Here is an 18552-nt window from a genome sequence, read left to right as displayed (position 1 = left end):
ATATAGCAATGTTTGTGCTATGAGAAGCAGTCCAAGTCATCACTGTAGTTTGGTCTACAACATTTAAATTTTAGTTATATTTGAGAGTATCTTTGACAAAGCCTGAATTCAAGGTGCTTGAATTTTTAAGATTGATGTACTATCTTTCCATCATCATTAAATTAATCATTACAAGTAAGTTGGCTTCAACATATATTTCTTAAAACTTTCATTTACATGCAGCTATGTCTATATGAACATTTTAGGATTAATACATATAACTTTTATAAACTAAAATTTAAAAATGAAAATAGAGTTCTGGACATAATGTCTTCTAAAGTACTGTATATGTTTCATGATTTGGGTTCTCTTTCTATATTTGTCTGTTAGGTAAGAGCTGAGGTAGGTAGAATAGCAAATACTGATATTCCTACATTTTCATGAGGATTTATCTTGTCAGTCTGATTGAATTGAGAAACCCCTGGGAGATTAGTAAAGCATACTTTGGGGTGTGTCTGGGTGGGTCATGGGGTGTTTTCTGGCCATTCCTACATTGTTGTTTGGGGGATTACTTTTTGCCATGCCTACATTCCTATACCTGTTGTTTCACTTTTGTTTTTTGTGTAAACAACAGAGATTTATTTTCTTATAATTTGGAGGCTGAAAGGCTGAGATCAGTCTCCATAGGGCAGGTTCCTTCTGAGGCCTCTCTCCTTGGCATGCGGACGTTCACCTTCTCTGTGTCCTCATGTGGTTTCCTTTCTGTGTGTCTAGGTCCGATTATTAAAATAATTATTACTGTATGTCTGCAGTGCATAATAGTCATGTTTATTTGGGGGAATTGGTACATGCATGTAACATAGCTTGATCATTTTCGATCCCTTCCCCTCTTCTTCCTTATCTCCATCTTCCTCCTGCTTACCTTCTCCATCTCCAAAAAATCTGCTTTCTTGTTTTCTACCATTTCTTCCTTACTGTATTCATTTATTCAGCTATATTTTAGACTTCTCATATAAGTCATAACTTTCTGTGTCTGACATTTCAATAGCATTATTGTCTTACATTCTATCCATTTTCCTGCAAATGACATGATTTCATTCTTTTTATGGCTGAATAATCCATCTCTCTCTCTCTCTCTCTCTCTCTCTCTCTCTCTCTGTCACATTTCTTATCATTCACCTGTTGACATCTAGATTGTTTCCAGAGCTTAGTTGTGACTTGTGCTGATATAAACCTGGTTAAGCATGTATCACTGTAGAATGATGTCTTTTAATTCTTCTCTGAATATACTCAGGAAAGGTATAGCTCTGTCAAATAGAATTTCTATCTTTAGTTTTTTGAGGAGCCTCCTTACTGATTTTCATAGTGGTTGTACTTGTTTACGCGCCTACCAACAACGTAAAAAGTTCCTTTCACCTACATCCTTGCCAGGATGCACTGCTTTTCATGTTCATCATAATAACCATTTTGGCCAGGGTAAAATGGAATCTCAAAGTTTTTTGATTTGCATTTTCCTAAAGACTAAAGATGAAGAACATTTTTTTATATACTTACTGCCACTTGTACTTCTTTTGAGAAGTATGTATTCAGTTCATTTGCCCATTTTTTTCTTGTATTATTTGATTTTCTGCAGTTCTTTATGTATTCTCACGAGTCCTCTATCAAAAGTGTATCTGGCAAAATTTTTCCCTTTTTTGTAGGTTTTCTGTTCATTATGTTGTTTCTTTTGCTGTACAGAGCTTTATAATTTGATAGCTCTTGGTATTACATCTTGTATTACTAGGCTTTCGTTCAGGAAGTCCTTACCTGTACCTGTGGCTTCCAGTGTTTCCCTATGTAATTTTGCACAAGTTTCAAAGTTTCTGTTTTTATATTTAAGGTCTTTGATCCATTTCAACTTTAGTATAGGGTGAGAGATAGGGATCTAATTTTGATTTTCTACACATCAATAACCAGTTTTCCCAATGCCATATGTTAAAGAGGTTGTCATTTCTCCAGGGTGTTTTTAGCCCCTTTGTCAAAAATCAAATGGCCGACAGTGTGCAGGATTAGATGTTTCCTGTCCTGTTGCATTGGTCTGTATGTCAGGTTTTCATGGCAGTACCACGCTGGTTTTAATCCAGCATTCTGATTCCTCCTGTTCTGTGCCTTTTGCTCAGGATTGTTTTGCCTATTCTGGGTCCCTTCTGGTTCCATAGGAATTTTAGGCTTGTTTTTTGTACCTCTGTGAAGAATGCTGTTAATATTTCAATAGGGATCGCATTAAGTCTATAGATTACTTTTGGTAATAGGACCACTTTAACAATATTAATTCTGCTGATCCTAGAACAAGGGATATCTTTTCATTTTCCAATATCCTCTTTAATTGTTTTCTTTAGAGTTTTGTAGTTTTGAATCTAGAGGTTTTTTACCTCTTTGGCATGGTTTTTTAATTTTTTTGTAATTAATCATGAATGGAATTGTTTTCCTGATATCTTTCTTACTGGGTTTACTGTTGGTGTAAAGGAATATTGTTGATTTTGGAGGCTGGTTTTGTATTCTGAACACTGTTCTGTCTTTTCTTTTTCTTTTTGTTAAACTACAGCTATCCTGATAGGTATGAAGAGATAGTTCATTGTACTTTTGATTTTCATTTCCCTAGTGCACATGAAATACGTCTTTTTATGTGTTCACTGGCAATTTATACTGTATGACCACCTTTGGAAATGTGTTGATTGGATTTCTTTAAGCTCAGTTGGATTTTTTATATTATTGTGAAGTTTTAGATGTGATTAGTATATTTTTGATATTAAACGCTTGCATGTGGTTTGCTAATGTTTTGCCCTATTCTGTAAGTTATGTTTTACTCACTAATAGTGTCTTTGATACACAAAATTTTTTACTGTATTGACATCTTACAGTAAAGGAAAAGTGCATTCAAAATGTTTGATATTTTAACAATTATACTTAATAAACTACCTTTTGCTCTTTTAGTAATGTTACTATTTCAGAAAATATAACTATCTTATGCTTCTAAGTGTGTTCAGTATTTGGATAAATGGTGAATTGATTATAAGATATTTTTTACAGTAGACTTAACCAGAACTATGATATGTATTTTTATTATCATGGTACGTGTACATTGCTTCCTTTGGATTTTTTAAAAAATAATATACTTTTCTGCATCTGTCTTGTAGATTATAGAAGATACTATGGATTTCTTTTATTCCAATACAGAGCTTAAAGTGTCCACATCTCAGATACACAGACTGATAAATATTAAAGTGATTCTTTACACAAATTGGGGAAGAATTTTTCTCACATTCTTACTAACCTAAATATAATTCAGAAATGACAGACCAAATCTATTTATCACATAAAAGCTTAGATTTTAGGAGAAGAACTGGAGATTCTCAGCATGAGAGTCCAGAACTGACACTGAAGTCCCGAGTGTAGGTCTAATTACACAGCCTGGAGCTGCGGAACATCTTCTCTCTACTGTGGATTACTTTTCTTGGCTTCTTACTAATTTAATCCGTGAAGACCAGTGAGTTAATTATACAGTTTTCTTATATAGCTAGGACAGGATAAATTAACCCTATTTGAGGTAGCATATATTTTCATGGTATATCTGATAATGTTTAATTAGACCTTTAAGAAAGAAATATATATTTTAGTAAGTTATTTGATTGCCAGGAATATCTGATAAATGCTAGTTTTAAATGCCAAATGTTACACTCATAATTTAAAAATTATTTCAGCCACACATGGGCACATATGCCTGTCATCCTAGTACCTTGGGAGGCTGAAGCAGGAGAATCACCAAAGTTGAACTGAGCCTGGAAAGCTGACCTGTGAGACCTAAAAACAGGCTGAGGATGTAGTTTAGAGTAAGGGTTTTGGATTAAACACAAAAAATAAATAAATAAAACAATACAGTATTTGAAATTTATAATTTTATCCCTCTTTTGAATACTGGTAGTTTTATTTATATAATCCAAATGTAGTAGTATTAAGTTTCCTACCTTTACAAAATCAAGAATGCTTCTTAAAGTTTCATTTTTGACTAGCATGTGTTAATTGTACATATAAATGGGACTCACCGTGATATTTGAACAACGCATATCACATGCACTGATCGCATCCAGACCCCGTCTATTACTCTCTCATCCACCACCGCGCGCCTTCCCAACCTCTAGGAATCACTGCTCTACATTCACATTGACCTTTTTCAGGTTCCACATGTGAGAGAGAACACAAGTTGCTCTCTGTGTCTGACTACTTCTCTTAACATGTTTTCCAGTTTGACCTTTTTATGCAAAAGATAAGATTTCATTCTTTTTGTAGTTGAATATAAAATTCCATTGTGTATATATGTGTGTATGTCTGTATACATGTATGATGTGTGTGTATATATATATGTCTATCACATTTTCATCATCTGTTCATGCATTATAGGACACCTAGGTTAATAATGTATCTTAGCTCTTGTGAACAGTACCACAATAAATATGGGCACTCATCTTTGGTATGCTGATTTTGTTGCTATTGGATATATAACTAGAAGTGGGATAGTTGGCTCATACAATAGATCTAATTTTTAATTTTTTATTAGTATTTGTTTGTAGTACATGATGAGTACATTCATCACGAGGAATTGCCACTTGTACGTAGTAACACCTTCATTCTTTTTACTTCCCACTCTCTTCCCTCTTCCCACTCCTTCCATCTGTAGGTCTCCTGCATTTGCAAAAGATCTATCTCCCTTTTATCTTTTATTTTGCTCCTTAGATTATTCATATTTTGCTTTTCTCATATTAGGGAAACCATGCAATATTTCAGCTGTCCATCTCATTTCACTGAACACTATGGTCTCAAGGTGCATTCATTATTCTACAAAGCACTTGGTAGGTCTATTGTTAGTTTCTGGAGGAAACGGCACACTGTTCCCCATCATAGCTGCACTGTTCCCATTCTCACCAACAGTCTATTCGAATTCCTTTCCTCTGCATCCTTACAAGCTCTTCATGTCTTATTACTTTACTTATTTTGATGATAGCCATTCTCACTCAGATAAGATGGTATCAAGGTAGTTTCCATTTGCATTTCTTTGAAAGCTAAAGATATTCGGCATTTTTCATACCTTTGTTAGCCATTCATATTTCTTTTGAGTGTCTATTCAGATCATTTGACCATTTGTAATTAAGATTACCGTTTTTTCTTGTTTTGTGAGTTCCTTACATATTTTGGGACTTAGTCCTTCTGCAGGTTGGCTCTGCATTCTGTCAGTTGTTCCCTTAGATGAAGTAAGCCCACTTGTCCCTCTTTGCTTTTGTTTCTTGTGTTTTTGAGGTCCTCTCCAGAAAAATCAATACCTGCAAAATGTCTTAAAGTGTTTAGTTTTATAGTTTCAGGTCCCTACACTTAGGTCTTTGATCCATTTTGAGTTGAGTTTTTGTATACGGTGCGAGACAGGAATCGAGTTTCATTCTTCTGCAGATTGATGTCCAGGCTGCTCTTTTCCAGTGTATGCTTCCGGTGCCTTTGTTAGGAATCGGTTGACTATAGATGCATGGGTGCATGTCTGGGAACTTTTTTCTGTTACATAGCTACTTGTATCATGGGTAGTTCATGTATCTGTTCAAATACCAGTACCTTATTGTTTTGGTGAATGTCTCTGTAGCACAGTAAATCCTCTACTTAAGAACATTAAAGTTGTGAACTTTCAGATACTAACAGACCTCACATTACCAACATTCATAGGTGCAGACAAATCGCAGAAGTAGCTCACGTGTCTGCTGGACATTGTCACAGTTGTGCTGCTGTGTGCTTACTGTACAGTGTGATAGTGTACAGCTGTACAGTACAGTCAGGGACCTGCTGTATTTTGTGTGTGTTTTTTATGCTTTACTGTATATTTGTGTCAGAGGTGTGTAAGACTTACTGTGTTGGACTTACGAATGAATCCAACTTAAGAATGTTCTCCCAGGATGGAACTCGTTCTTAATTTGGGAATTTACTTACTGTTCTAAAATTGGGTATTGTGATTTTCTGTTGTTGTCATGATTGTTCAAGACAGCTTTGGATTTTGGGGATCTTTTGTACTTTCATACGAATTTTATAAATTGTGTCTTTTACTTCTGTGAAGAATGTCATTGATTTTTGATGGTGATGGCATTGAACCTGTCACTTGCTTTGAGTAATATAACCATTTAGTAATTTTTTTTGAGACTGAGTCTCACCATGTAGCTCATGCTAACCTTGAACTTGCCATACTCCTGTCTCAGCCTCCAGAAGCTCAGCTAAATGATATTAATTTTTCCAGTCCACGAACATGGGAAGTCTTTCCATTTTTCTGTGTGTCTTCAATTTCTTCTTGTAATGTTTTGTAATCTTCACTTCCTTAGTTAGATTTATTTCTAGGGGTTTTTTTGTGCTTTTTTTTGTAGCTGTTATGAGTGAAACTGTATATATTTTCTTAACAATATCAAAAAACTGATCAGCAGTGTTAGGTTATTTCTCTGAAGGGTTTGTTAATAATTTAAATGAAATTATTTGGACAATTAATTATCTTGTGGAATAATTGGATGTTACCTGCTATCCCATATTTTAATGAGTGTCTGTGAAAGTATGAATTCATTGTACCTCTTATTAAGATGTACAGTCTTTTAAATTCAAATCCTCTATAAAAAATGTTTTCATGAATGCTTATCATCTTCTGCATGGGAACTTTAGCAGTCATTTATTGAGTCTGCATTGCCTGGGTGAAGAGTATGGTAGTGACAAGGAAATATAAAAACTAGTAAAATGTTAGCCTGGCCATCATGTAGCATTCATGGAAGAAATATAACTTGATGGAAAGAAATAAGCTTTAGAATTGCAGATCTAAGGCTAATTCCTGGTTCTACTCTTAAATAGGAGGGAAATTATTCAACTTCTCTTCAATTTTCTCATGCGTAAAATTCTGATAAAATTACCTGCCTCATTGTGTTGTAAAAGGTACATTTATATTGTACCCAGTATTAGGTCTAGCACATACCAAGCACTTAATTAATGATGTCTTTTATTATTAGTCTCAATAGGGGAGAAACCTATGTATATATTGTGAACATGCAGTGCAGAAAATTCTGAGCAGTGTATTGAGAGTGACTGATTTTTTTCCTGGGGAAATTAGAGAAAGATCTCTAGATCTGGGGCTTGAAATTTTGTAGGATTTACACAGATGGTGTTGGCATGAGGTTTGAGTAAAAACCATTCCTAGAGGCTTAGAAACACACATCACAGAGGTTTTAAACAACGGGAAGAGGAATTTAGAGCAGTGAGAGACAAATATTTCTATTATTTTTTTTCCTTGTTCATTATTCAAAGCACATTTTCAAAAGTTGCTAAAAGTATTTTAAATTGTTTAGTGTGGTGTTAGATACATATTGTGAATGCATGTACACCTAAAAGAGGAATAAATACTTATATAGTTACTAATTTATAACAGTTATATCCTGTTCTTATCATTTAGTCTTTTAGGCTAAATTAATTTTACTTATTTCTATTACCTTAGTAATGGTTATCAGTTATGACAGAGGTTCTGAAAGTTCCTGGATAAGAGCATTAGCATCTTTGTGGAACTTGTTTGAAATTCAGTTTCTTGTATTGCCCTAGACTTGCTTTGGGCTTTGGGGAGGAGTAGAAATCTATTTTTTGTTAATAAGCGTGCCAGGTGAGTTGGAAGAGTTCTAAAATTTGAAACCATTCTCTTACTAAATGTATTTTCATTTGCATTATATCCTTCGATTCTTATGGTAATTCTGTGATACAGAGTAACTGTTTATTCTTGGAGAAATAAGAATAGAAGATATTAAATAGTTTATTCTAAATCATATTGCTATTCAGTAATATTTCAGTACAGATTTTTTTATCTTTTTCAAATAATATGCTCTTCTTTCCTTTAAATGCATTCTGAAATAATTATTTAAGCATTCCAGTTTTTGTATGATTAGTTTTGAGCTTTTCCTCCTTCATCAACTTTAATGAGCATTTTATGTGAAGAAGGCTTTCTTTGATAAGTCACACAGCAAGGATAGGATTCGAATTCGTGTATTTTCTCTCCATGTACAGGACTGATTCCATCATACATTCTAAACTGTATTGCTTTTTTTAAACTAAAAGCAAATGTGCATGATACTTTTTAAATGTATAACCTCAGAAACCTCAAAAAAAATTATCATTATCAGTTTAAATACACCATCTTTGTTGACTTGAAATTTGCTACTCTAATCTCATTTTAATGACACGTGTGTTTAACTGCCTCTTAATGACTAACAGTATTTCTAAGATTAATGTGGAGTTATTTCTTCCAAATGAAACAGTGTGGTCGTCTGTTATAATTTTCATAAGAATCTATTTGAATTAACTCACCAAAGTAACTGTCCATAAAATCAGTTATACTAATGCAGACCCAGAACTTTGCATTGTCTTCTATTGAAGAATGTAGACAGAAAATTTTTTGAGTTTATTTTACTGAATCAGACATGATAGATTATTTAATAAAAAATAATTGCTATTTCAACTTGTAACGAATGTTTCTGTTGGCTGCAGCAGAAGATATTTTGCAAAATGATAAACTGACGAGTCAGCCTAAAATAATTAATGAAAATTTAGAGTTATGGTTCATTTTTTCTTATGTTTCCCTATCTCTTAATTCATCAGGATTTACATAATATGACATTTGAAGTATGGAAAACAGAAATCTGACCACATTATATAGCCCTGGCTCAGCTAGCTGTTCCTCAAAGGACTAAATATCTGGAATGTACAAAGAGCTTAAAAAATCAGAGCCACCAAATTTAAAGACCCAATCCAAAACTGGGTATCTGAAATGAATAGACACTTCGCAGATGAAGAAATAGAAATGGCAAATAAATACATGAAAAAACTGCCAACATTAGTAGTCACTTAAGAGATGCAAGTTAAAACAATGCTATGATTCCATCTCACCCCAGAAAGAATGGCTGTTATCAAGAAATCAACCAATGCTGATGGGGTTGTGGTGAAAAGGGAGCCCTTTTCCACTGTTGGTGGCAGTGCAGACTGGTCAAACCACTGTGGAAATCAGTATGCAGATTCCTCAAAAAAACTAAAACTAGGGGTTTCATGTGACCAAGCTATTCCCCTTGTTGGTGTCTTCCCAAAAGAATTTAAATCATCACATCACAGTGATACATGTGCATCCATGTTTATAGCAGCACAGTGTGTAATAGCTAAATCTTGGACGGCCCAAATGCCCATCAACCGAGGGCAGGTGTGTGGGTTTTTTTTATACAATGGAGTACTACTCTGTTATAAAAGGATAAGTTGGGACATTTATAGGTAAATGATGCACCTTGACACCATAGTCGTAAGTGAAATAAATCAGACACAGGTGTTCAGATATTGAGTGGTTTCTCTGGTGTGAGAAACCAAAAGTGTAAATAAGGACCAGAATGTATAATATTGTGAAATAGGAAGAAAGGACAAATGGGAAGGGGATCTAGGGAGGGAGCAGGGGAAAAGAAGAAAGGGAAAAGAAAAGACAATAGAAGGAAAAAGTGGAAACAAAGCTTTTGTAAATAAGGAAGAGAAGAGGTGTTGAAGTGAGAAGAAAGTGGGAAAAAAGAAGAATCAAGATATATCACATGCTGGTACGAATCCCATATGACGAATGTTATCATTATGTAGATGTAACATGGATGCACATGTATCACTGTGCTATGATGATTTAAATTCTAAAATGTACCAGTAGAATCAATTAAAACAAATACAACCCAGCTCATGTGAGAAATGATCTAGAGGCTAAACTCCTTTTATGAAATACCTTAAAGTTTCCTGATACTGTATTTAGAGGTAAATAAAGATAGGTTAAATAGGGAAATTTAAAAAAAAATATTTTTGTAGTGATAGTTTTGTTTTACCTTTTAAATTTGTTTCATTGTTGGAGAGGACAGTTGGTGGTAATTACTAACTAATTTCACACAACAGTACAGTGCTTACCTAAGTAGTAGTTAATAATTCAGTTTCTTGGGGCTGGGGATTTAGCTCAGCGGCAAAGCAGCTGCCTGGCAAGCGCAAGGTCGTGAGTTCGGTTCCCGGTACTGGAGAAAAACAAAAACAAAAACAAAAAAAAAAAAAAATTGTTTCTTGGCCCTACCCTAGATAGTCTTACTCTGCTGGTTTTCAGAAGACCCAGAAATCTTTTCTAACATGCACCAGCAATGAGTCTTAGGAACTGTCTTTGAATCTCAGTGTAAAAACCTGAGATGGGAACGTACTTCCAAAAACTCATGTCCGTCTCACCATGCAAAATGCATTCAGTGCATCTCCAAGAGTCTCCACTATTTTTAGCATTTCATTGCTCAAAAATCTAAGTCCAAGGGGCTGGGGATTTAGCTCAGCGGCAAAGCACCTGCCTGGCAAGCGCAAGGTCGTGAGTTCAGTTCCCGGTACCGGAGAAAAAACCAAAAAAAAAATCTAAGTCCAAAGTATCTGACTCTCAAGGCAAAAATTAAGCTATGTGTACTCCTAAAAAAGTAAAGCCAGATTAATACTTCTGAAATACACTGATATAGGGTAAATACTCCCTTCTAACAAGGAGAAGTAGGAAAGTAATTATTGAATGCACCAAGGCAAGACTTAAGCAAAACTAGGCAAACATTGCATCCTGAGTTGCCATGTCTGGCCTCTGTTGCACACCCTGGCAGGATGTGAGCTGCCCAGGGTTGGCTGTCCCAGTCCTATGGATTTGCTCATTCTCGCCCACATGGCCACTCTTTGGGGCAACCTTGCGTGCTGCCTACAGCTTCCCTCTGAAATACACTCAACCAGCAGAGCGTGAATGCAACAGAACAGAATAAAATAAGGGAGGAGCTAGCAGTCTGCATTTGCAGCCTGTAACTATGTACCTTCTGTCCTCTGCAGTGTTTCTTGTTTGACCTCTGACCCTTCCCAAAGAGCCATTGCTATCATAAAAATTATTTTATTCTTTTGTATGAACAAATTACCTTCTAAGTATAATGAATCATATCATCATAATAGAAATCAACAAACTGAACTCCAAGTGTTAAAGAATCCATCCAGTAGCACAGAAATCATTTGTAGGCTAATAAAGTTGTGTTGTTGAATTTTATTTAACATACCCTTATTCTGCATATGCTTTGTTCTAAAATAAGGAAATGTAAGAGATTTCATAAATTTGAGCTTTGTTTTGAGAAATTAATACTTGTTTTATAAAGGATGATTCCCAGGCTAGTATTAAGCTGTGATTTAATAAAATGGAATATTAAATTGCTTTCCTTTATTGTAGGTGATGGTGTTTGTACATGCTCGAAATGCTACTGTAAGAACAGCTATGTCTCTGCTAGAAAGAGCAAAAAATTGTGGCCAGATTTCCTGCTTTTTACCTACTCAAGGCCCTGACTATGGACATGCAGAAAAACAGGTAAATAGCTGCAGATGACAGGAGGAGGGCAAGAATTAAAGCCACAAAGACCAGATATTTTGTGAGTTAAAGATCCACCATCTACAGGTTCCAACAAGTAAATTTTACCAGTTAATTGACTTTTTCCTTGACTTGACGATCTTTTAAGAAGTCCCACTGCCTGTTTTCATTTAACACATCTCTCCATATGGTTATACTGAAGTGCTTGTTCCTACTTTTTAAAATATAATTAAAATGTAAAATTCAGTTAATTTTCATAAAATGTAACATCTCATGGCTTTATCATTATTCTTTTAAAGGATTAATAGTTTTTAAATTTCTCAGTTTTACCTTCCAAGTATATTATTGGCTGATATAACCTAAGCAATCAGAAAGTCTTTTTAAGATAAAGGACTCCTGAAATGAAAAGGTTTGAAATGAACTTCCCCACTACATATAACATGTTCAAAGGACTGAAAAACTGGGATCACCTGCATGCTTGTTAGAAAAGCAGAACTTCAGGCTTGCCCAATCAGAATGTGCAGTTCAGCTAGATTCCCAAGTGATTTTATAAACATTAGCTTACTACCCTAATAGTTTGAGTGTTGATAGACTCTTACAGATTTTATTTAATTGTATTAATTAAAAATAATTTAGATCAAGATTGGACAAGCTGTGGTCTGAGGGATAAGAGTGGCCACATAATTTTGCAACTAAAGTTTTATTAGAATATAGCCAAATCCAGTGCTTTATTATGTATGGCTGCTTCCTCACCCAAAAGAGGATGAATTGATTATTGTAGGTGCAGAGATACTCGCTGTCTCTTTGTAGAAAAGGCCCTAATTTAAAACTGAAAATAAATGTTTCAAGAATTATAGTGGCATAAAGGTTATTCAAAGTTTTTATAATGTGTTTACTGAATAACTGCTATTACCAGACTTTATGCTGCATCCTTTCACATTTATTGGCTTATTAAAATATTTATTAATGATTAATTATGTAATAATGATTAATTTTACCATTTTAGTTTGACATTTTAAATTCTGACTCTTGTAAGCTGATGCCAGTTTTGAGTATTAGATTCTGTCAATTTAGAACAACAAAATGTATTCATTTTCATTTTTACACTTTATACTTTTCTGTTGTATAGCTTTGTTTTCTTCTAGGTATTTATGAGCCTTTGAAAAGTTAATTTTGTATTCAGTCTTGTTTCATACGTTTGAAATAAAAAGCAACTCTATTGTGTTTAAAAGCCAAGCCTTGGGAGCCACCTTGTGGATTTCTGGTTCCTTGATACTTCCCAAGTCTGAGAGCTTCTGTTATTTTAGTTAATTCATGTTTATTACTCATTGTTAGAGAAATGTTTGACATTGTTTTCCATAAGTGAAATAAATCAGACTTGCATGTGTAAACATGGTGGTGTAAGAAACTGAAAGAGTAAATAAGATCTAAAAGGTACAATAGACATTGTGAGAAGGAAAGAAACTGCTCAAAAAAGAAAGAATAACAGGGATGGGGGAAAGGAGAAAAGAAGGAAGGAACATATATGTACATACATACACACACACACACACACACACAAGATAGCTACCATAATTGTTCTACTAATTTCTATTAGTTCATTGAACAGGACAGTTAATGTTTGTATTGTTTGATCAATCTTACATGCCTGTATCTGGTAATCTGAGCAACTACTTTGAAGATAACAGTATGCAGCATAATCACCATTGTTAATTTCCTATCATCTTGTTTTTCGGTATCATTTTTATTGTTTTTTTCCTTATTGTCTTTAAAGTTAAGAAAAAAGGAGTGTTTTCTAGTGCCACTGTTTTTATTGTTATTATGTAACTCAGTCTTCACAGTGCAACTGATTGTGTCTTTGCACTGTTATTATCCCTTGATAGGATATTTCTGTAAGTAATTCAAGTACATCATGATATAGTCTATAGCATGTAGTTATAATTTACAGGCAGACATTTTCAGATTGTTTAATTAAGGCAGTGTCGTTGAATACAAATTCACAAATCATTATGCTGAAAAAATATAAAGAAATAGAAAATTTTAATATGGTAGGGTAGACTTGAAAATCCCTACTCATTATGACTACTTGCTTTTTTTTAATCATAGCTTTTTATTATACTTTATTTTAATTCTCATCCAGATGTTATTGCATTTGTGAAATGGAATCAATTTATTGAGGCTTTGTTTTGAGGGAATATTGCCTTGTTCACCATTATATTCCCAGCCATCATGTAGTATTTGTCTGATAATATGTACCGTCAAATTACTTTTTTTCTTTGTTTTTATTCTCCTAAGGCAGCATTACAAGAGATGCTTTCATTTTAATTTTCTCTTGTGATCTACACATATCCTTTCAAGATTCTTATCCCCGTTTTACAGATAAGGAAACTAAAACTGAGATGATAAATTGTTTCCCCAGAGACTTCATCTAATTAGTAGAGCATGGTTTGAGCCAGTCTGACTCTAATCTGTGCTGGTACCCTCTCTGTTCAAAAGTAAAAGACCAAATCGAACATGGGAATTTCCAAAGCCTTTAGAGCATTGTGTCTTTTTTTAAATGGAAGACTATTTCTCCAACCTAACTAAATCTCTGAGAGAATTTTTAAAAGCCTGCCTTTTCACAGTGCGTATTAGAGCAAAAAATAACATAAACTTTCTGAATGCTTCCTCAGGCATTCAGAATTTAACATTGTTCTTTTAACTAGTCATTTATTTTTATTTCTCAAAATGCCTTTTGAACTTGAATGATATAAAATTTCTAATAAATCCAAGGAAATAAATATTGTGATGATAGGAGATAATTCTTCCCATGTTTTTGAAAAATGGGAAATTAATTGCTTTAAACATTAAAATAAAATTATAAGGTAAATTTGCTGTGGTTGTGCATGGAAATTTAGCCACGTGCCTCTTGTTAATAGTAAATCCCTACCGTGCCCCCATCGTTCTTCACTCTTAAGTGTTTAATGTAACCATCTCTATTCCTGACTTACCAAGTGAAATGCAGTCTTTAAAAACTCCCCTAAGATACCCAACTCCTGCTCCTCCAGTCTTCCTTCTCTCCCTCCAAACCTCCCTATTTTCCTCCTCTCCCTCCCCCTGACGCCCTGTGTGTAAATTAACATAACATTTTCTATGCCTTAGCCATAACTCATAGTGGATCTTTTCTCTCCTGTAATTAGGACTCCCCATACCATTCCCATTGTTAATATCAGAATCACTCCCGGATGCAAAGCCACCTGAATTTCCAAATTATTCACAGAACCGAGGACGTAGGGAAGGGAAAGGGAAGTGCCCCAAGAGCAGCTTAAGCTGCAGGTGAGGTTTGGGGTTCCCCATAGGCATGGGAGTGTCTCAGTTCCCAGAGCAAGAGGGCGTATTAATGAAAAGCCAGAGAAGCTCTTACTGTGACTTTCCCTCTAGAAGTTTTATAACCTTAGACACCTAAAACTTTCTGAGACTTACTTCTTCTATGAAATGGAGTGATAATGCAGTATTATATTTTCTAGTAGTTTTCTATGAAAAAAATAATATATAAAATTATTTTCAAAATTGGTCAAATTATTTCATAAAAATCCATTTTCAAAAAGTATATGCAAGTAACTCAATTTTAAAATGGTGAAAGGATAATGAGCAGTGTGAGTACTATTTCCTTAATTTACCTTCCACAGGGGCTGGGGATTTAGCTCAGCGGCAAAAGCGCTTGCCTGGCAAGCGCAAGGTCTTGAGTTCGGTTCCTGGTACCGGAGAAAAACCAAAAAAAAACCAAAAAAAAAAAAGACCCTGTCTTAATTTACCTTCCACATTATTTCCTTTTTTCCCATCCCTTACAGAGATACTGCCTTACATACCTCATACCTCACAGAATAGTAGCTCATATTTGTAGAAGTAAGGAGTGAAGATGTTTTCATCATTGAGTCATGGTTTTCAGTTATGATTTTTTCACTTTAAGTGAAATGAATATAATTAGAATCTTCAGATTCTTTTTTTCTCAAGATCTCAGTCAGATCATTTTTTCGCCTACTTTGGGGGCAGATTTCTTTATATTCCTTACATACTCTAGTATGAGATTGAATATTCCCATCCACTCTTGTACAGGATTTCTCTGATTTAAAAACACTAACATGGATTCATTTTTTTTTTTTTTTTTTTTTTTTTTTTTTTTACGTATATTAGAGATACTGAGAGTTTTTCTTTCAGGTACTAATGGTGTGTCATGTGGTAAACCTAGCAAATGTAGCTATTGGAAATATCTGTTGAATAAATTAGAACAATATGTACTCAAGCTACTTTGAAGTATAATTTTATGACTGTTCATTATAGAAATCTGTCAGTACTCTCCTCCATTCCATAGCTGCAGCTTAGCCCTGGCCTAAATTGATGGCAGCTACAGTTGCAAGTTAACCTCACCTGACACAGAGAACATTCTGCAAGTGGTTACTTGTAGCTCTGAAAGAAAGAGAATAGCTGAAAAAATGATGGATGTGACATTTAAATGGAACAGCAAAAAATAATAATTTATTGTTTAAGAAGGCAGTAAGCAATGTTTTGTAAATATCAGAACCCCTACAATAGACAAATATTTGTTTATATGTGTATTTGATAAGTTTAATGATTAAAACATGAGTTTTCCATTATGCAAGTAAAGAAAAAGAAAAACTAAAGTAAGTAAACAAATTCTAGAGGATAAAAACTTATTAGATGAAATTAAGTTAACAGCTGAAGTTTTTTATGTGTGTTTGTTTAGTTATTTTTTAAAACAGGGTTTTGCTGTGTAGTTGAGGCTGGCCTTAAACTCAAGGTGTAGCCTTGGCTGACCTCAAACTTGCAGGGATCCTCCTGCCTCAGTCTCCTGAGTGCTGGGATTACAGGTGTACATCACCATGCTCAGCTCAGGTGGTATCATCAGAAACTGCATGGGACAGCTGAGGATATAGTTAAGTGGTAAAGCATTTACCTAGTTTGCACAAGGCCATAGGTTTAATCCTCAGTGCTGGAAAAGAAAGAAGAAAAACTAAATATGACAGTGTCCAGGTATAACTCTGGAGATGATTTGAGGGCTTGGCATATTTCTAGATTCACTGTGTCATTATTTAGTAGTCTAAAAGCCAGGGTTTGTTCAGTCCCTTTGTACTGGACATCCTAAACCTGGGAATCTTTTCCAAGGGAAAACTAAAAAAAAAAGTTAATCTACACCAAGATTTTTATTTTAGCATATTACTTAAGATGAAAAGAATAATAGAAACTTTACACATACGCAACAGTAGGCAAATTTTAAAATATGGACGATAGGTCAGTTGAATATATTACTTATTGATAGTCATTTTAAACTATAAAATAAGGCATTCCCAGTGCCAGTTTTAATTCAGTTAACGACGTTAAGTGCTCTCTAAATAATAAGTGACTGGCTGAAACAGGCAAGGCTTCTCTCTTTGAGACACAGAGTTTCGCAGATGATGTAGAAATAGATAAATAAGTATACATATGTGTGCAAAGCAAAATGTCAGTGACAGTAAAAAGAGCAGTTAGATAAGAACACAAAAGAGAAGCAGATTAATTTAAGTGAGTCCTCAGATTTCAGGCAGCCATAATAAGAAAAAAGGCGTTCTAAGAGGTAAAAGAAACCACATGGAAGGGAAAACACTGGACATATTTGAAGAATTAGTGTTCTTTCTTCCATAGACGGTAAGGTGCTTGGAGGGCCAAGAATGTTTTCTCCCTCACCCCCCCAGAATATAGAGGACTTATATTTTGTACTTACACGCTTAGACTTTATGTGGAGTGTGAAGCTATTGAAGGTTGTTGAAGGTCCAAGTTATATGAAAATGGGACTTGTGTTTCTCTAGGTAGGAGAAATTCCAGTGTCCACAGTGTTAATTTCAGTGTAGTTTAACGTAATGTTCACTTTGAATACATGAGATTCTTGCCTAAAGAACATTGCAAGTGACATTGGGATGGTATCCTTATTTCTTTGGTTATTGCTTTTAAGTAAATTTTTATTGCTTCAATTTCTGTTCCGGTGCTTTAAAGTGTATTTTAGAAGCATAGACTAAGTTTCTTTTGATAAATTTATACATCTTGTTTTGGAAAATTATGTTAATTGTGTTATTCTTCCAACTCATTTGAAAATACCTGACTAAGGGAAGCACTCTAAAGACATACAGATTTAATAATAAATTCCTGGGGATGTAGAAATATATGATTTAAAAGTTTTAGCTGATTATTAAAGCATTTATTTTTCTTATGTACATTAGCAGTACCACAATAATCATGGGTTTTTTTGTGCTTCAAGAATGTATACCATCAACTTTGATCTATCCCAAGCAAGTATATATTACCATATCCCTCCATTCTCCTGGGCCATATATCCTGGCTGGCCAAATACAGTATGAATTTTTATCTTTTCTTTGCACTTAGTCATTATTAGTTGCAATGATAAAATTTAAAAATCAAAATTACATTCCTCCCAGCACTTGGGAGGGTGAGACAGGAGGATCGTTGTAAGTTTGAGACCAGCCTGGGCTACAAAGTGAGCTCAAGGCCAACCTGAACAGCATAGTGGCATAGTGAGACCCTGTCTCAAAAAAGAAATCACATTTTGCCATATGATTTTTTTGTTTGTTTGTTTTTTTGTTTTTCTTTCGGTACCAGGAATCGAACTCACGACCTTGTGCTTGCCAGGCAGGTGCTGTGCCGCTGAGCTAAATCCCCAGCCCCTGCCATATGATTTTTAAAAATTTTTAATTCAATATTTATTTAAAGATGGCCACATGAATAAAGAAAATTCATTTGTACATGATATTTACCTTTTGCTAACCAAAGCACTCTCTCTAGAATCCTAACCTGTTTTTATATAATTGTGCTGTAATCATACAGCCCACAAGACCATCTTTCAAGGGTTAGATCACGGAACAGAGAACATAGCACTTCCTTTTTCCTAATGTGACTAATTAGCACAGCCAGGTCGACATCTGGAGATTGGTTATGGGGATTAGGTTAGTCTGTGTCATTAGGAATTGACTGTATTTGCATGAGCCTCAAACAGTTTTTGGTGATGGTCACTCAGCAAATACTGAGTCTAAGCTAGTTAACAGCTCAGTAGGTCCCCAGATAGGTAGGTGGCTCTGCTG

At 34.6% G+C, this 18552-nt stretch overlaps 1 protein-coding gene across 3 annotated transcripts in view; it reads left to right on the top strand.

The window, feature by feature from the left end:
- Nucleotides 1-18552, top strand: part of Ascc3 (activating signal cointegrator 1 complex subunit 3) — a 294273-nt gene that overhangs the window by 126455 nt on the left and 149266 nt on the right. For all 3 annotated transcript variants that reach the window (XM_005377814.2, XM_005377812.2, XM_005377813.2), the window contains one exon: nucleotides 11291-11425. In XM_005377814.2, the coding sequence (XP_005377871.1) occupies nucleotides 11291-11425 (135 nt within the window). The remainder of the gene's footprint in view (nucleotides 1-11290; nucleotides 11426-18552) is intronic.

This window comes from Chinchilla lanigera, unplaced genomic scaffold (genome assembly GCF_000276665.1).
Source record: "Chinchilla lanigera isolate Chin_1 unplaced genomic scaffold, ChiLan1.0 scaffold00010, whole genome shotgun sequence".
NCBI classification, from domain to species: Eukaryota; Metazoa; Chordata; class Mammalia; order Rodentia; family Chinchillidae; genus Chinchilla; species Chinchilla lanigera.
Note: the sequence above shows the minus strand (reverse complement) of the source record. Positions and strands in the feature narration are given on the sequence as shown.